Source organism: Athene noctua, chromosome 1 (genome assembly GCF_965140245.1).
Source record: "Athene noctua chromosome 1, bAthNoc1.hap1.1, whole genome shotgun sequence".
NCBI classification, from domain to species: Eukaryota; Metazoa; Chordata; class Aves; order Strigiformes; family Strigidae; genus Athene; species Athene noctua.
The window spans coordinates 189,481,552-189,498,538 of record NC_134037.1 but is presented as its reverse complement, the minus strand read 5'-3'; the positions used below and the strand labels follow the sequence as shown (position 1 = coordinate 189,498,538).

At 39.3% G+C, this 16,987-nt stretch overlaps 1 protein-coding gene across 2 annotated transcripts; it reads left to right on the top strand.

The window, feature by feature from the left end:
* Window positions 1–2,081: 2,081 nt before the first annotated feature.
* LOC141972243 (granulocyte-macrophage colony-stimulating factor receptor subunit alpha-like) lies at window positions 2,082–15,955 on the top strand. Of its 2 annotated transcripts, XM_074930116.1 has the most exons (10): window positions 2,082–2,189; window positions 2,958–3,051; window positions 6,551–6,680; window positions 6,773–6,948; window positions 8,258–8,397; window positions 11,967–12,005; window positions 13,000–13,129; window positions 13,579–13,675; window positions 14,539–14,620; window positions 15,545–15,955. In XM_074930116.1, exons 2-10 carry the CDS (start codon window positions 2,967–2,969, stop codon window positions 15,617–15,619), a joined length of 954 nt encoding a protein of 317 aa, XP_074786217.1. In that variant the 5' UTR covers window positions 2,082–2,189; window positions 2,958–2,966; the 3' UTR covers window positions 15,620–15,955. The 2 variants fall into 2 exon arrangements, with proteins under 2 accessions (XP_074786217.1, XP_074786224.1); XM_074930123.1 differs by lacking the exons at window positions 2,082–2,189; window positions 2,958–3,051 and adding an exon at window positions 5,326–5,378.
* The last annotated feature ends 1,032 nt before the right edge of the window (window positions 15,956–16,987 follow it).

Here is a 16,987-nt window from a genome sequence, read left to right as displayed (position 1 = left end):
ATGTTTTTTCTCCAAAGATGATGACACGATGAAAGTTTGAGTTTTTTCATTCTTTGTGAGCAGAAGTCCTTTCTTCCACCTTTACAGCACAGTAAGTGTTCAGAAAATACCTACATGGATAAGTATGGAATTTCTTTAATCTGGAAATACAATGAAACTTCTGACAATGGACTACTTTTTCCTCTGAATGACTATCATGGGCCCAGATCTGAAGTCTAAACTTTCAGTTGCTTTGTCTATTGATGTTCAGTATGATAGGGGTAGTCATAGTGATTCTTATCAAAAATAACTTCTTCTATGACTAAACCTGCTTTTTGGTAGAATATCCATGTATTCTGTTTTGATCCTTATTCCCACTATTTGCTTCATAACTATACTTCAGAAAAGATTTGTCTTATTTTTCTTCTCTCCTAGTGTATGAAGAAGGTGAACTCCCATGGATTTTGGTCCTTATAAAGGCACCATTGCCCTAGAACTCTACCTCTGAAACCACAAAAGACCAAGCCAAGCTCTGTTGATTCTCTCATGATTACTAGAGATGACTGGAGTTTTTTAAGTTCTGGATCCTCGAGGTGAGTTAGTTGTTCATCTCATCAGTCAGTACTGAGCTACTGACAAACATGATCAAATGCATGAACACAACCATAAGACATCACCTAATACATTGTTTTTCCGTTCATGCCTTGCTCTATGCTTCTAGTACTGCATGTGAGCAGAAGAGGAGCTGGTTCAATGTTTATTTTTGTAGAAAATACATTTACAGTCAAAAAGTTGCTAATATGATGAGTAGACTTGCTGTGCTACACCTTTTCCCTTTATACTGTGTGAGTTGTGGAGAAGAAAGCAGGTCAGATATCCTCTTTGGGCTGTTGTCTAGTCTCAATGACAACTCAGTATCTTTCATGTTTACAAGCAACGTAAGAGAATGAAAAAGATGGTCCACTTATAGCTCATCAGTCATCAATCTCATACTCTAGCAGGAATCTAGGAAGCAGAAATACTCATGACCCTAGGCATTTCTGGGTCTCTAGAAAGTAAGCCTTCTTTGTCCTCAAAGACAGTCAGCACTGCACTCCCTAACTTTGGCTTTTTCTTTGGGAAGTAACTATCTTAGTTATGTATGAATAGCTGATATATGAGCTAGTGCTGATACGGTTATATCACTCCATATGTCAATAAAGAAGCAGTAGGATAGGAATTACCTTGGGATTTTGATAAAGGTGAGTTCTGGAGCACCCTGGAAGGGTGCTGGGCAGCAGGTGACTTTTTTGAAATACAATACACAAGAAATGGGAGTGATAGAGAAGCACGTGGACAGTTCTCTCTCCTACAAATTTATAAATCCAGCAGAATAGATCCGCTTTTTTTTTTTTTTTTTTAAGTTGAAAAAGTTGACATATCTTTCTGTTTGAAAAAGGTCATATTTTCTAGTGATGCTTCAATTTCTGGTGCTTCACAATTCTGTGAATTTCAACATGTGAAATGAAATTACTTTACATGGATTATAAATCTCCATATTAAGTAAATTACATTGTCTTCTCTGAAGCAAAGCCTTTCAGGGTACAAGGTCTCCAGCTCCCCACAGCCCTGCCCTGCCCAGCCATGGGCCCTGCTGAGGCAGGCCCACCCATGGACCCATGGCCTGGCCTGGCCTGGCCTCCCCACAGAGAAGTGCCCAATATTGGGGCTGTGGCTTCCCAGTGCCCCCAGCTGCCCTGCTCCTGGCTGGGGGTGGGACAGGCCCTGGCTGCCAGGCCCTGCCCTGACCCATCATGGGGATCCCCCACTGCTCTCAGCCCCCCAGAGGTGGTTTGTATTGAGTTGCTTTGTACGACTCAGTATTATTTAGACCTGTGAAAGAAAGGATTATTTGGCACTCACTGGATTCCCAAGTGCGGGTGGGCTCTGTACAACAGAAAGAAAAATTTAACCAGCTAACTACTTGTTCATGTTCTATGAAATCACGAGTTGTGAAGTTACATAAATTTGGTAAGAATCAGGAGGGAAGTGATGAACACTGTATCTTGCAACACTTCCGATGGTATGATAGTTCCCCAAAATGAAAACAACAAGTGAGACAGCTCCATTTATAGCTATACAACCATTTAAAATATGAGTCTTCCCATCTTCTCTGAGCCTGAAGACTATGATAGAAAGATAAACAAGATAAAGAAGTTTTGAAATAGAAGGTAGGTCCATCTTTGTCTTTCTGACTATTTTGTTTCCTGAGGTATTCATTGACATTCTAGGAAGTCCAGAGCAGGAGGAGTGATGTCCCAGGCAAAATTTAAAAAGCTGTCAGAGGGATACATGGAGCTAAGCTGAATGAACTTATTTTGCAAATAAAGTACCTACTACCACCTAAGAAAGGTCCTGGTCACAATTTTGATTTTCTCACTGGGTTTGGGACTGAATTTGTACAAGTTAGACATCACTCATAGATCCACTTTTAAGCATATACTCAAAAACATCCTTGAAAATACATGAGCTAACACACTCACCAAACTTACCATATTCATCACTGGGTAATGAGCTGATTGATATTGCTGTGACGTGTTTTGGTATTTTCTGTTTGCAGATGTTTACCCACCTGCTCGACTTCTATGCATCCTAACCTTTGTATATAGCAGATAAATAAACTTTAGACCTTAAGATAGCAGTCACCAAATGTATGTATGTAACTTACATAGTGCTCCTGAGATCACCAGTTTTACGAATCATCACACAATTTGTTTTGTTACAGAAGAGGACAACTTCTTTAACTTTGTCACTGTTTATTTGAGCATTTCTCTGTCTGCTTGGGAAGTCTATGTAATCTTTCCTTCCATCAGAACTGAGAATGGTCAGATGGTATAGAAGCAGGCATACGAGCAGGTCAGATTACACAAATTTAGGGGAAAGCAGTTCACACTGGCATCTTTCACCTTGATAAAGTTTCAATGTTTTCTCTCTCCAAGGAGGAAGAGATGGTTGCTGCCCTTGCACTCATCTTCATAACCCAGTGGATCTTGCTGATCACCCAGTTGTGTGTTGGCTGGAACTGCACAGACTGTGAGTAGAATACATCCATGGGGCAGCCCTCCAAAGAGTGCAACATGCTTCTCATTGCAGGTAGTTGTGTTGAAGTTGCCTTCTGTCTTAGATGTGCTAGGTAGTAACCTCTGCACCCTTGGAATCAGTCCTGCAGCTTACTGATCCTATTATGTGACAACTGCAGTGGAGATGACAGACTCACTTATTAGAAATTTTGTCCATATCCAAGAATGTTGTGGGGGACCATACCAAAGGTCTTACAGAAATCTAGGTAGATGACATCTGCTGCTGATGTTTATCAACTGTTGCAGGCACTCCACTGTGGAGATGCACTAGATTACTCAAGCATGGTTTGCCTTTTGTGATGCCATGTTAGCTGTCTCTAATCAGCTCCCTGTCTTCTATACGCTCCAACATAACTTCCAGGAGGATCTGTTGCATAACTTTACCAGGCATGGAGGTGAAGTTGACTTGTCGATAGTTCCCAGGATCTTCCTTGTGAACCTTTTTAAAAATGGGTGCATTCACTTTTCTCCAGTTGCCAGTACTCCTCTGCCTGACTGCCATAACTTTTTAAATATGTTGGAGAGTAGTTTGACAACTACATCAACTGAATCCCTCAGAACCCTAGGATGCATCTCATTGGGTCCCATGGACTTATGTACACTCAGGTTCTTTAGGTGGTCTCAAATCTGATCCTCTCATAATGGGAGGGATATTCCCCCAGTCCCTGCCTTGAGATTCAGGGACTTGAGAAATGTGGGAAGAATGATTGACAGTGAACACTGAGGCAAAAATTAATTGACTACCTCAGCCTTCTCCATGCCAGCTGTCACCAGTTCTCCTGCCTTATTTGTGAGGGGAGGTACACTTTATTTTTCTTTTCTGACCAACATATGTGTAGAAGCCCTTATTTTTTTTTTTCACATTCCTTGCCAAATTAATCTCCAGACCAGTTCCAAACTTCTGCTCCAATTCAGATCCAAACTTTTGATAGCAGATACAAGGTCAAGAACTCAAATCTTGTGTAAATGGGTTACTTGAGAAGTGTCATGACTTTATGGAAAGGCAGTTTCTGCTTCTGATTTTGTCTACTTTCAGTGCTTATGCAGAGAAGATAGCAAGCTAAGCATTTCCTATTTTGCAACTACTATGTCTGTTAAGCAAAATAGTTTTTATTTTCACTGGCCTCTACAAACTAGTCATGAAGTTGTCCTCTTGGGATTATTCTTTTCCCCATACATGTATTACTTCTGCCTTGACTAAATTCTCTTTAGAGCTCAAAGCTGTCTTCATCCATTTGGCCAATATTTCTTGTGCATCTGACTGAGTACGTAATCTCCAAAATAAAGCTGTTTCAGGAACAGGAACTGTCAAAGGAAGATACTGGGTTTGACAGTCTGGTTTGCATGAATGGAGAGGGAGCAATTTACGCTATGCTACTGTGTCAGGCAAGTTGAATACCACAGCTATGGTAAGCATTCATGTTTCTACAGGCAGTTTCTAGAAAATTCAGACATTTTGGGCCACCTCTGATACTCCATGTGGTTATATTGCATGTATCAGTAATCACAGATTTGAATATATTCATCCTCATATGTCACCCTCATTTCAACTAATGTAAGCACAGAAATTATAGTCCTCTAAACTGTGACAGGAGCCACTGGAGAGGTACAGCCCCTGCCTGAAGGCAAGGTATCCCATGCACCTTACACACCACTGTCTGTCTTCCTTCACCACTGCATAGACAAGGCACCTATGACTTGCTCGAATTCGGTGCTAGTTTTTAGAAAGTTACTGTTGGTGGAGATGAACCTCAAGCCAGATCCTTGCCCAAGCAGACATTTGTGGGGTATCTCCCTTTGTCTTTTAAAGGAGAGTAAATCACTTTACAGCTATCTGTTGATTCTTGTGAAAGCACATATGACCTCTTTTGAGGCAGTTCAACTGATTTGGTGGACTATGGGAAGAAGGAGGGAGGAACTGCTATTCCTAGCACTGCCATCACATATTCTGGAGGGAAGCACTGAACTCTTCACCTTGAACTTGTAAAGGTTAATTACTCAAAACTTCTGCAAAAAGAGTTCTTGAGCCTGGGAAGACATCAGTACCTACTTTGCTATTGTAGTGGTCCCACTGTTATAAATCAAGCACAAGCTTAAGCCCTTTCTACAGGAAGTAGCACTATGTAAGGCAATAGATGAACAAATAAAAAGTAAAACTCTGCATGACATTTTCCAGGCAGAGAATATGAAATGCATGTTTGGAAATATAACACCTCCTCTGCACAATGGGACAAGCTTTTCTGTCACAGCATAAATGAACATAATGGCACATACATACAGGTATATGTAGATATATTCCTTAAGGTAATACACTAGATTTTGGGAAAGGATTTGTCTATTTTCAATGGCCTCGGGGTAAAAGAAAACAGAAACCTTTAATTCCTTGATTAATTTTTTTCCTATAGATTGAACAGGTTCTTGTTCACAGGCTTATAACAATGTTTCTGTGAAAAGTAGGATCCTACAACCAGCTCAGCAATTTTTTAGTCCCCAGTTGTCACCTTGTTTGGTACCATCTTTTTAACAGTCAATTATCTTTTAATTGTTTACTAATATTTTATTGACTGCATTTGAATGTCTTTAAAATGTTATTAAAAACCAAAGCAAAACAGGTTTGTGGCTGTAGTTTTTAAATTCCTCCTTGAGAAATCTGACACTTAATTTTGTCACACTATAACTCATGCCTAATACCTTTCAGTAATAATGAAGGATCTGAGAGAGTATACTCCTCTTTGTATGAGAGAGGTCATACATATGAGACTGTTAAGAGAATGAGGTACAAGGTCTGCTCATTTAAGAAACATGGAGTTGGCATATACAAAATGGCACTACGTCCTGCCTCATCAAGCAGATGATTCCTGATGTTAATCCCAGGTGGAAGAAGGTATCTCTGCAGAGCACAAACACCTTGCAAGTTTACATCTACACCTCCCTGAAGTCTTTAAAAACTTCACAGCTCTGCACTTGGGTTTCTCTCTCTCTCCAGAGTCCACTGGGAAGTTCCTCATGCTCTCCACTCATTTGCGAGGGCACTGAAATAAATCCTTCAAATAGAAATGCTACAGCAGGGTACTGAAGGATAACAGGCAAATGTTTCATTTTGTGGCATTTTGACACCAGTGTCTCCTTTTGAATAGAAACAATTCAAAGCACAGGGATAGCAACTTTAGATATCAGCCTGTACTAGAGCAGTGTAGACTCGCCTGAGACTTATTCTATCAGATGCAGCTATAATCATAACTTTGGAGGATTTATCCAAGACAAATTCTTCATTCAATCTGTCAGTGTAAATATCTTCCAGTGTTACTACCTAAAATGAAGCAAGTCATTCCTAACTCAAGCAATGATCAGCTGCAATTGCAGGTGTCTAACACATCTAAGCATGTACAAGATCCTCCAGCTTGGAGCAGTCACACGATTTTTCCTCATCACGGATATTCCTGTGTTTGCAGGCATGAATGGGTCAGCCATTGAAAACTTCTCCTGTGTGATTTATAACATTTCCCTCATGAAGTGCACTTGGCAGGCAGGCAGGGATGCTCCAGGAGATACCCAATATTTTCTCTACTGGCAGAACTCGAGGTAAGTAGGTCTGCTTGAGTCTAGGAAAGTCTGAATTCTCATTTGACACATCACACTGCCCACGTTTAACTAAAATGCCTTGTTATATACAGGGACAATGATATGATGGAATGTGAGCTTTACATTAAAGATGAAAATGGCAGAAACACAGGATGTAGGTTCCAAAATGTGATGATAAAGACTGAAGGAGCTTACTTCCTGGTGAATGGGTCTAGCAAAGACTCCTTGATCCAGTTCTATGATGAGTACATTGAACTGTATAAAATTGGTGAGTAACTTCTTTCTGCTTTGTTTTCATTATTTCATAAGGGCAGTAGAGTACTTATCCCTGAGAAGGAATCAAGTACCGTGCCTCACCTAAATTTGACAGTAAGAGACTGTTTTTTTCAAGAAAATCTATTCCCCGAGAAAAAAAATAATGAGGGAAATTAAGGAAGAAAGGTCCACAGCTGCAGCCTCAGATTCTTTAGCTATCTACCCTTATTGTTTTTAGGTTTTTCTCCATCAAGGTCCACAGGATTTATGAGATTGTACTCCCCCCTGCTGTCCTTTCACTGATGGCCAAAGACCTTTCAATGGAGGAGACTTTCAGAAGCTTATCTGAGCACTGATTTCTGCTTCTCATTGCCAGTGGGGATGGCATATGCCGACACTATACCCTCAATTAATGAAATTAATATGTGTACAAAATACCCCAGGTTTTCATATGATCTTTCACATGTGGTGCTCTACTTGGAAGAATCCTGTGTAATTACTTTTACTGTGGCAAAGCCTTTTTGGCAAGGCCTCATTCCCTGAAGAAAGAATTGAGCTGTAATACCACTTACGGCAGATGACACAAGACTTTTCTTTGACCAAATAGCTCATCACAAATAGGCCAGGTCTGTTCTAAGGATTAATGTAAAGGAGTAGTCTAGCTAAAAATAAGCTTTCCTTTTAACACCCTTTCTGTATGAGTGACTATCTCTTGCTGTTACAATAATCAAGTCCTTGGCAATGATCAAAATATAAAGGTCCTCATAGTTTTGCTCACATCTGTGAAATTAGGAGATATGCATGATGAAGTTGGCTAGATTTTTAAAAGTGCCTTTTTTAAATTTATGTGGATAATTTTTTTGAAAGGGGGAATAAACTACATAGTTCACAACACCAAGCAACACCTTCATGTCATAGAAATATCGTATGAGGAGGCTTGAAGAAAAAAATTACCTTTGGATTTCTTATATTAAGGTTAGAATCAGCTTATTCTTCCACAGTGGAAAACATCCTTATAAAAGGAAGAGGGGACTCTACCTTACTCATCTAGAAAAGTAAATAGAGGGGTCTTGTATCTTTGTATGCTCATAAGTCATTCCCTGGTTTAGTCCCTGTTTGTCTGATCCTGAGGAGAGAATGTAAAGATCTTTCATCTTAAAGAACTTTGGTTTTTCAATTATTTCTAACAGGGTAGCTAACAAAACTACATAAAAATAAGTATCTTTCTTCACAGAGGTGTTACTTGCAATTTCAGTCTTTTATCAAAGCAAAAAGAGATGAAGTGATTGTAATTATTTGAATTCTTGGTTATATAATTTCAGAAAGGCTCATGCCTCCATCAAATATCACAGTCAACTGTGATGAAATGAAAAATGAATGCATAATTCAATGGCAACGACCCCAAATAAGTCATTCTAACAAAGACAAGTGTTTTAAATATGAAATCAACATAAAGTATAAGGTAAGAGGAATTTCTTCACATATATTTAACATCAATATATATGTTTGCATTTACCAATACACATGAGTGAAAAGATCAGTCTCCCTTGTATGGTGTAACCTTCCTCATACGTACCACCATATTCCTTTGTAGTTGTGCCTTTCAGGCACCCTGTTACACCACACTGCCTCTTTTTTTTTTTTTTGTCCGTGTTCCCCTGAGTGAGATATTGTTTGGAGATACACTGGATGACTGTGGCTTTGTGGGACTAAGGGGAGAAACATGGTTAATCAAGACTTGAACATGTCACAGCTATGACAACTCAGAAATGGCACTTCTTTCACCAAAACCTGTTGGAGCTGTCCTGGACTGGCGTCCTTCCAGTGGTGACTGCATCTACATGAAAGGGCAGAGCTGGGCTGTAAATACTGAATAGAGAAATATGCATCCACTTAGCAAGTATGAGCTGATAGAGGTGAAAGAAATTTCTCTATAAACGAAATATAAATAGCTTATCCAGACGTCATATATAAGCAACCACCTGTTGGTCCCAAAGTTTAAGGTGTATAATGTTAAATAAAAGGAAATTATATGTGAGAGAAAGCAGAAAGGCAGTGTGAATACGCACAGGCTACTGAGGGAGAGATTTAAGCTACTGAAAGGGAAATTGAGATCCTTGGCTTTCTTTTTATAGCAATTAGTGAAGGAGTGAGTTTGATGTGTTAGTAAATCTAGAGTGGAACTGTGGCAGAATTGAGTCAAATGACCACAGGGTGGCAGATAGTGACTACAAAGGAAAAACCTGCCTTGAATACAACCAGATTTGGACACTTAGTGGCTGATTGAAGGCATTACCGGGATTTCTGCTATTTGGACCTTCTTAGTCTGGATCAGACTTGCTATTTCATAGATGAGTTTTCTTGCAAGCTCAACTAACTGCTACAAAACTGCATTAATTTTCCAAATCCCTTGGCTGTTGCAGCAAAGAAAGCTTATAGAAAACTCTGCGTGACACTGGAATAAAAATTCATTGAAGTAAAGCAAATATATACTTCTTAATGTCTTTTAATATGCCTAATATTCAGTTTATAAAAAATATTCAATTCATCTGTAGTCTGAATTGCCTAACATTTTTTTTTTAAATTATCATTAGGAGATTTCATGGTACCAATTATGTCAAAGTTCAGCAATTACTGTATTGCAAATTTATTGCTTTACTACTGCCAGATATAAACTTGTATTTTATTACTAATACACTATGACCAACATATATTGCATTACAGTCAGGCTTTAAACTCTGTTTTCATAATTAGAAATTACTTGCATTGGGAGCAAACAGCAAAAGAATAACATCATGAGTAATATAATTCTAATCACATTTTTTCATGTCTGACACCAATAAAATGACTCAGTTTCTCTTTCAGTAATGTTTTAAGATAAGGTTTTACAGATCAGAATATCTGGGAAACCTGAAGTCAAGCCTTATCAGTGAATACTGAGCTAAAACCACACCAAGCACCTCAGACTTTCCTATGTCCCCTGTCACTAGGCTACTTCAACTCAGTGAGCACGAGGCCTGCATTCTCCTTAATCTCCCTTCCGATGCCAATGCACTTTTAAAAACCATTCCTGTGTTCACCTCCCTCACTAGTCTCAGCTCCAGCTGAGCTTTGGCGTTTCTGACTCCCTTTCTGCATGCACAGATGATGTCTCTGTATTCCTCCCAAATCCTTTATTCTACATTCTTTATACTTCTTTTCTGTCTCTGAGCTCAGACTCAAGGTTCATGTTTTGCCATGCTCACGTGGCACACTTCCTTGATTTTCTGCACACTGGAACACACCATTCTTGGGCTCCGAGGAGGCTGTTCTTGTAGATCAATCAACAGCTTTCCCCTCCATGGAGTACCAAGGTCTGTGGCTTTCTCAGACTGCCTGAAGAGGATCTTATCTGCTTCCTTTTCTTGATCCAGAGATCTGGAACAAACATCTACTACACTGTCACCTGTGATGGTCTGTCCTCTGATGCCTATTCACAAGCTCTCTTACTGGTTCATCATTTGTCCCATGACAGAGCTATAGAGCAATACATAGGTATTCAAGGCACTCCTTCACGTAGAGTACAAGGACTAGGTTAGCAAGCCTGTTTACAAGGACACTCTCACCCTACTTGCTGAGATGCATTCCATGCCTGCTCAGGAGCGCCCATTTCTCAAAAAGGGTTCCAAGTTCATAAGAACCAAAGCCCTGCCTGTGACACCAGACACTCAGACAGGTGTTGACCTGCTGGATGAGTGCAATTCTGCTCAAGCCTTTCCCTTTCATTGGGAGGACTGAGGAGACACCATCTGTCTTCAGTGCTCTGCAATCACCCTTGTAAACATCCAGGTTATGCTGGCCATATCATTGGTGCCCCCACAGAAGAGCAAGAAGAGGTAATATTTCAATGGCCAGATGAGTCTGGCAGTCCTTCTGCAGTATCCTGGATCCCAGCCCCTGACAAGCAACAGATCTCCATCAGGTCAGGTCAGGCCGCTATCCCCTGCAGGAGGAAGTATCTTTTAACTATCATACAAATTTTCTCCTTCATTTTTTTAAACACAGTGCCCTTTAATATGCATCTCTTCTTCCAAAATTTGCAGGCCAGCTGTCCTTCTGAAACTTCACTTTCTGAAGTGTTCCATGACCTCATTGTTTTAATTTCTTATATATTATTTTAGCAAAAACACACAAAAAAAGGGAGACTATACTGCTGTACTTTCTCCTAGCTTTATCCCTGTCCTTAAGCTAGCTTGGTTACCGATTCTAGAAGCTGTTCTGTACAGCAGCAGGCCTTTCAAACTCATGTTCAGGTGTCACATGAGCATGCATGCAGTTATTTGATAAAACAAGTTTGAATTAATTTAATTTTGTCCTAAAATATAGTAATACAGCATGTAAAATAATTTCAAAAGTACATAACTGACAGGCTAATGGAGATAATACAGTCTGCAGTCATGAGCTCTGTGTGGTCACTACATTACATGGTATGGCTATTCAGAAGAGATGAGTGAATTTTATTCTGTCTATCAAAAATGTGGTTAAAGAGCAGCCTAAAATATCTGTGAAACTGTGTCAGTCCTGAATATTTTAATCTGAGGGAGAATAAAATATTTAAATAACATTTATATTAAAATATAGTGACATTTCTTGTAAAATATAAACACTAGATATAAACCAGAAGGTTTCTTTCACAGATTTTTATTTTTTTTTTTACCCCTGGTGTATGTAAGAATAAAGTTACACTTTCATTCGAGTCTGATTTGCTTGTGTTTCGGTTTAATTACAAATCTGAAATAAAATTTATTTCTCAGGTCTGATGCTAAAGAAAACAGATACTTTTCCATAGAAGAATTAGTTACCATATAAACTTGTCATTGTAGATTAATTATATATTAGATACTAAATGTTAGATAAATTATTAGTTCTTCTAACTGAACTGACAAATAGATAAGTAATGCAGAAAAAAAAAAAAAGATAGATAAAAATTACTTATTATATAAACACAAAACAAGCAATCATAAGAATAAAGTTTTTTTTCTCAATTTACAGGGTAATCCTGAGGGAAAAACCAAATATACTTCTATACAAGTAAGTCTGCTTTTTTTATTAATCAGCAATGGATATTGGTTTCATAGTCATCTGTGAAAAGTAAATAGTATGCAAATGCCTTTAAATCAGTATGTGTTTCATGTCCTCTGCTTTATAGGACCCTTATTTATAAATTTCTTGAATGTGTCAAACTGTTAAACCATCATGACCTGTCATTTATTATACATACAAGGGCAGAACTTTATTACTATTCCGTAAATATTTTGAAAAACCTTGCATTTTATATTATATTGTAAATGTAAGGTTTTGTAAATGTAACTCTCCCCTTCAAATATTTGGAAAAGATTTTGAAGTTATACATCAGTGACAGCAGAGAAAAGGGGCACCGAGGAAACACCTCCTAGGAATTTAATTTTGTTTGTGACAAACAAAGACCACAAAAATCCTTTAGGATGAAGGCTGTCTTCCAGGGTTTGCTACACCTCTTTCTGGTCAGTGCAGTTTGCACATCCCACCTCTATTCTGAAAGTGTCCAAGAGAAGATGTTTCAGTAAATTCTAGTAACACTAACTATAGCAGTCTTCTACTTATTTTACCAGTTTGGCTGGAAAGTTAATCTTTTCCTGAAAAGTCGTAGTGCAAAGACTGAGCAAGGTGAGGTGGATGCAGACACTTAACTCCTCAAATCGCTCAATTCTAGCAGGAATTTCTGCCTCTGTCAATGTGCTGAGGGAAATTATCAATAAATCAGACTATATCATAAGAAATTAGAGGATATAGCGTAAAAGACTAAAAAATTCTAAACTTAAAAAGTTTACTGAGTGACAGGTTATTTTTGAGACACACGTATGCAAACATGTTATATACATAACAAACATGAATATATTTAATTTTTGCTATGGAACAGCAGACTGCTTTAACAAGCAATGCTCTCATAGCCTCATGAAAGTTTCACTGGTAAATGACAATTACATATTATCAACACCTAGATATGAAACAAAGAAAAACAACTCAAGTTTTACCTTGGTTTTAGGAAGGGGGAAATAGTCACACATTTCAAAGATCCAATACAAGAAGGAAGTACCTCTTGAGAATGAGATCAGCTGGCAGTGCCTGCCTTGTGAGCCCATCTTGGGGGGAGTGGAGCGCAACCGTTGAGTTTGGTAAGAACAACTCCATGCCTTGAACTACTCTTTCCCCAGTGATGTCCTGTCTGCCTCACCCTGCTGCGCACCTACGGACAAAGCAGACGTATAAAGAATTGACAAACATTTGGTTTCACTCCACACTACAGAGAAGAAACGGAGGAAGAGACTTAATAAATCTCTTAACACTCTAACATTGGAAATAAATCCATCTAACACTGCAAATAAATATAAAAACTTATACATTTGCAGCTGAAGTGCATCCCTGCTTACTGCAGGCGATGGACAAACAGACTCAATGCTAATCCCTCCCAGCAGACATTACTGCTGAGTACTAAAATAGATATTTTTATACTAAGTGAAACTTTTCAGACTGACATTCTTAGTCATCACAGTAGATGTCTGACACGGTTATGCCTCTATTCCTCTTTATTAATGATAATACTTTATGACTGTTTCTCTTTCAGGAAATGAAGAGATTATTTCTTCTTCAGTATGGATTTTAGTTGTGATAGCAGTTGCGACAGTCCTAGTGGCAATCAGCACAATTTTGTTCTGCCAAAGGTAAACTTAATTTATGCATTTATTCTATTTTTTGTGGGTGTGTGAAACATCTGCAGTTCTTAAACAAATAAGGTAGGGGTGTCCCTGTAGTATAGATATTTTTTTTTCACTCACACTGTAGTACAAATCAATCCAAATGGGTGATTCTGAGGCAAGTACTATAATGGTGATGCCCGAAGTCCCTCCCCAGCTGATCCACACAACCTTTTCCAGGGCCAATTCTGTCAACATGGCAAAGAAAGCAATTATTTGCAATTACGTATGTTAACAGCACAGCTGCTCTGAATATTTGCAATGTAGACTGTCTACGCAAAAGGCTTCCTGATTTCTTGAACTGGTGACATTATTGAAAACCCACAGGCTGATTGTACTTACCAGTAAAGATTTTGCAATGTTCACTAGAATTATCCTAAGCAAACTGAAAGTATCTGAAAGATACATACGCTAAGCACCTTGCTTCTCTAAATAAACCATGCAATGAAACAGAAAGAAAAAAGTTATTCTGCCATATCATGCATTTTGTATAGAAATATACAGCAATTCAGAGAAGATGCTGTGCTTCCAACTTGCTAAAATTTTTACACCCACTTTTCACTGGTTGTAGTAACTTAAAGAGCAGGACAAATTCCTTTTCCTTTCAAAGAAAATAATTAGTAGTGAATCCTTAACCAAAAATGAAACTATTACCATCCCAATTCTTAGTGTTTTCCTAGTATGTGTTCATTCTGTGCTGAGATGATGTATATTTTTCTTTTCTCTTCTATGTTGGAAGAGCAAGACGAGAGCTGTTTTGAGACACAATGGTCTTGACACATGATGGTTACTTAATTTTTCTTTTCTATACCATTCCTTTTGATCTTCAGGGCTGGCTGTTGGAAAGCTGCATTTTCACAAATCCCAGAGCCAAAAAGCTCATTTTGTGGACTGTCTGATACCAATCCAGAGGTATGTTCTCTTTCTATTTTATATTAAATGTGTGAAATACATACAAGACTCTACTGCAGGTTTGTTGGTTTTGGGTTTGGTTTTTTTTTTTATTAAGTGAAGTCAAATGCAGTGATCTTCCAGAATCAGGGATTTTTTTCCCATTCCAGTCTCACAGGTGCAGGGGCTGATGCTCCCATTGGTAGGTCCAATGTCAGCAGTAAGGGCTGTGCATTTTCCCAACACAAGGCACACACATGTAGCATGGTACACACAGAGGACACTAATGCAGCCAGTCACAAAGACCAGCACAGCTGTCTTTACAAGAACGATGTCAACACCAACAGCGGTCACATAAATAGGGTTGCAGACATCTCAGTCCTCCTGCGCGTCTCCAGCTGAGCAGAGCTGAAGTTTGCCAGTGAGACGGGCAGACACCCTCACTCCCTGCATTCACAACAAGCATAAATTCGCAAGCTCCTCACATCTGATCTTTGTGTCTGGACCCTGGATCTACCCAGCAGGTCATCAGCTCTCACATTGGGTCTCTCCAGGTACAGTTCCCTTCTACTCATCCCCTAGGCCAGCTTCAATATGAAGTTCACTAGCAAGTTACATGTACTTATCTGCTTTCACACCTTAGTGAAGTTAATTCTTCTGCATTTGTTTGAGATAATTTGTGGTAATCTGCATGGTGCATTGGAGAAAACTACACGTTCTCCCTGTCCACTTCCAGGCAGTCAAAAATTATGTGTCAACATTACAAAGTTGCTGAAATTTCACTGTTATGTCCAGCTAAAGAAAGCTTATCAGCTAAGAAACAAAGAAGTAAAATTTTTCTATAAAATAGGCAAAAAAAGTTGAAATACTCTCAGAATTGTGCATAAGTAGAGGCTAGCCTAACTTTATGTATAAAACTAATGGAAGTTTTTCTTTTCCTTTCAGTTGATGGAGAGCAAAATTCAGCCAATAACATCTGAAAATGAAGAGATAATATTAGTTACTGATATAGAGAAATAACCAAGAAAAAATTAGGAATTTGAAAGTGCATTTCTTAGCCCAGGCAACAGTGTATTGCTGTGGAAAGTTTGGAATAATATACAGCCTTTCTTCACTTTTGTCCTTTTCTTGGCAAAAACAGTAATTCAACCAAAAGAGAATGATACTTCACATGTAATTTTTTTTAAATGCCATTGTATTTGCTTTTAATTTTGTGTTATGGTTTGAGCCCAAAGGGCAACTGAGTGTCATGAAGCCGTTCACTCACTCTTTCCCCCCTGTGCTGGGAAGGAGAAAAATAATCAAAAGACTCAGGAATGAAGTTAAGGACAAGGAGGGGTCTCTCACCCATTTAACTTTCATGGCAAAAGACAGACTTCTTAGGGGAAGAAAAAACCAAGAACATCACTTTAATTCACACACTAGCAAAACCAACTCTTAAGAGACAGAATGAGACAGTGAGAGTTGCCGTATCTTAAAATACCTCCCTCCACCCCTCCTTTCTTCCCCAGCCCCCAGCTGTTGTTCTCAATATTTGTAACTCTCTCCCCCAGTGGTACAAGGGCAGGGGATGGAGAGTGCAGTCAGTCCACCACTTCCTCCTCAAAGATGAGGGGAAAGCATTCCTCTGCATTCTCCCCTTGCTCCACGTGCCATTCCTCTCACAGGAGACAGTCCTCCACAACCTCTCTCCTCCGTGAGTCCTCCCTATGGGATGCATTCTTCTCAAGATTCTCTGGCATGGGTCACCTCCACGTGTTGCAGTCTTCCCAGCACTGGATTACAACATCAGGGGCTTCTTCCCAGAGTCCCAGCCTAATGCAGCCACCTGCTCCAGTGTAGGGCCCTGCACAGGCCACAGGTAAATCTGGTGACCTCCATGGGTGGCAGGGAGGGCAAGTCCTGCCATCTCACCACGGGATACAGGGGTCTCTCTACTTCAACGCACCTCACCCCTTTCCTCCTCCTTCCTTCCACTGACCTCAGTGTTCACATAGATGCCCTTCTCATAATTTGTCCTCAAAGTCTCCACCTCCTCTCAGGTTCTCCTTAAATATGCTATCACAGAGGTGCAGCCACCATCACTAATTGGTTTGGCCTTGGTGCAAAAGAGAGTCCAACTTGGAGTCGGAAAGGCTTTCAAGAAGCTTCTCACAGGGGGCCTCCCCGGTAGCCCTCTCCCCCCCTACAAAAACCCCACCACACAAACCCAGCACATTTTGGATAACTGTTTGGGTAACTTGTCCTTATTGAATATCATCTATTTTGTGAACATGATTGAAATATTTCAGTCAATAAGTTTTAGTTGCATTTTATTTATTTAAGGAAAAGCAATGGTTCCGTCTCATTTTAAAAAGAATAAGAATGAATTTGTTGAGATGAACAAAA

Bases quoted from the DNA above. Each gene is read 5' to 3' on its own strand.
- LOC141972243 (XM_074930116.1), top strand. From the start codon at position 2,967: ATGGTTGCTGCCCTTGCACTCATCTTCATAACCCAGTGGATCTTGCTG. The intron at 13,676-14,538 runs GTAAACTTAATT...TTTGATCTTCAG, and splicing joins ACAATTTTGTTCTGCCAAAG to GGCTGGCTGTTGGAAAGCTG. The intron at 14,621-15,544 runs GTATGTTCTCTT...TTTTCCTTTCAG, and splicing joins TGTCTGATACCAATCCAGAG to TTGATGGAGAGCAAAATTCA.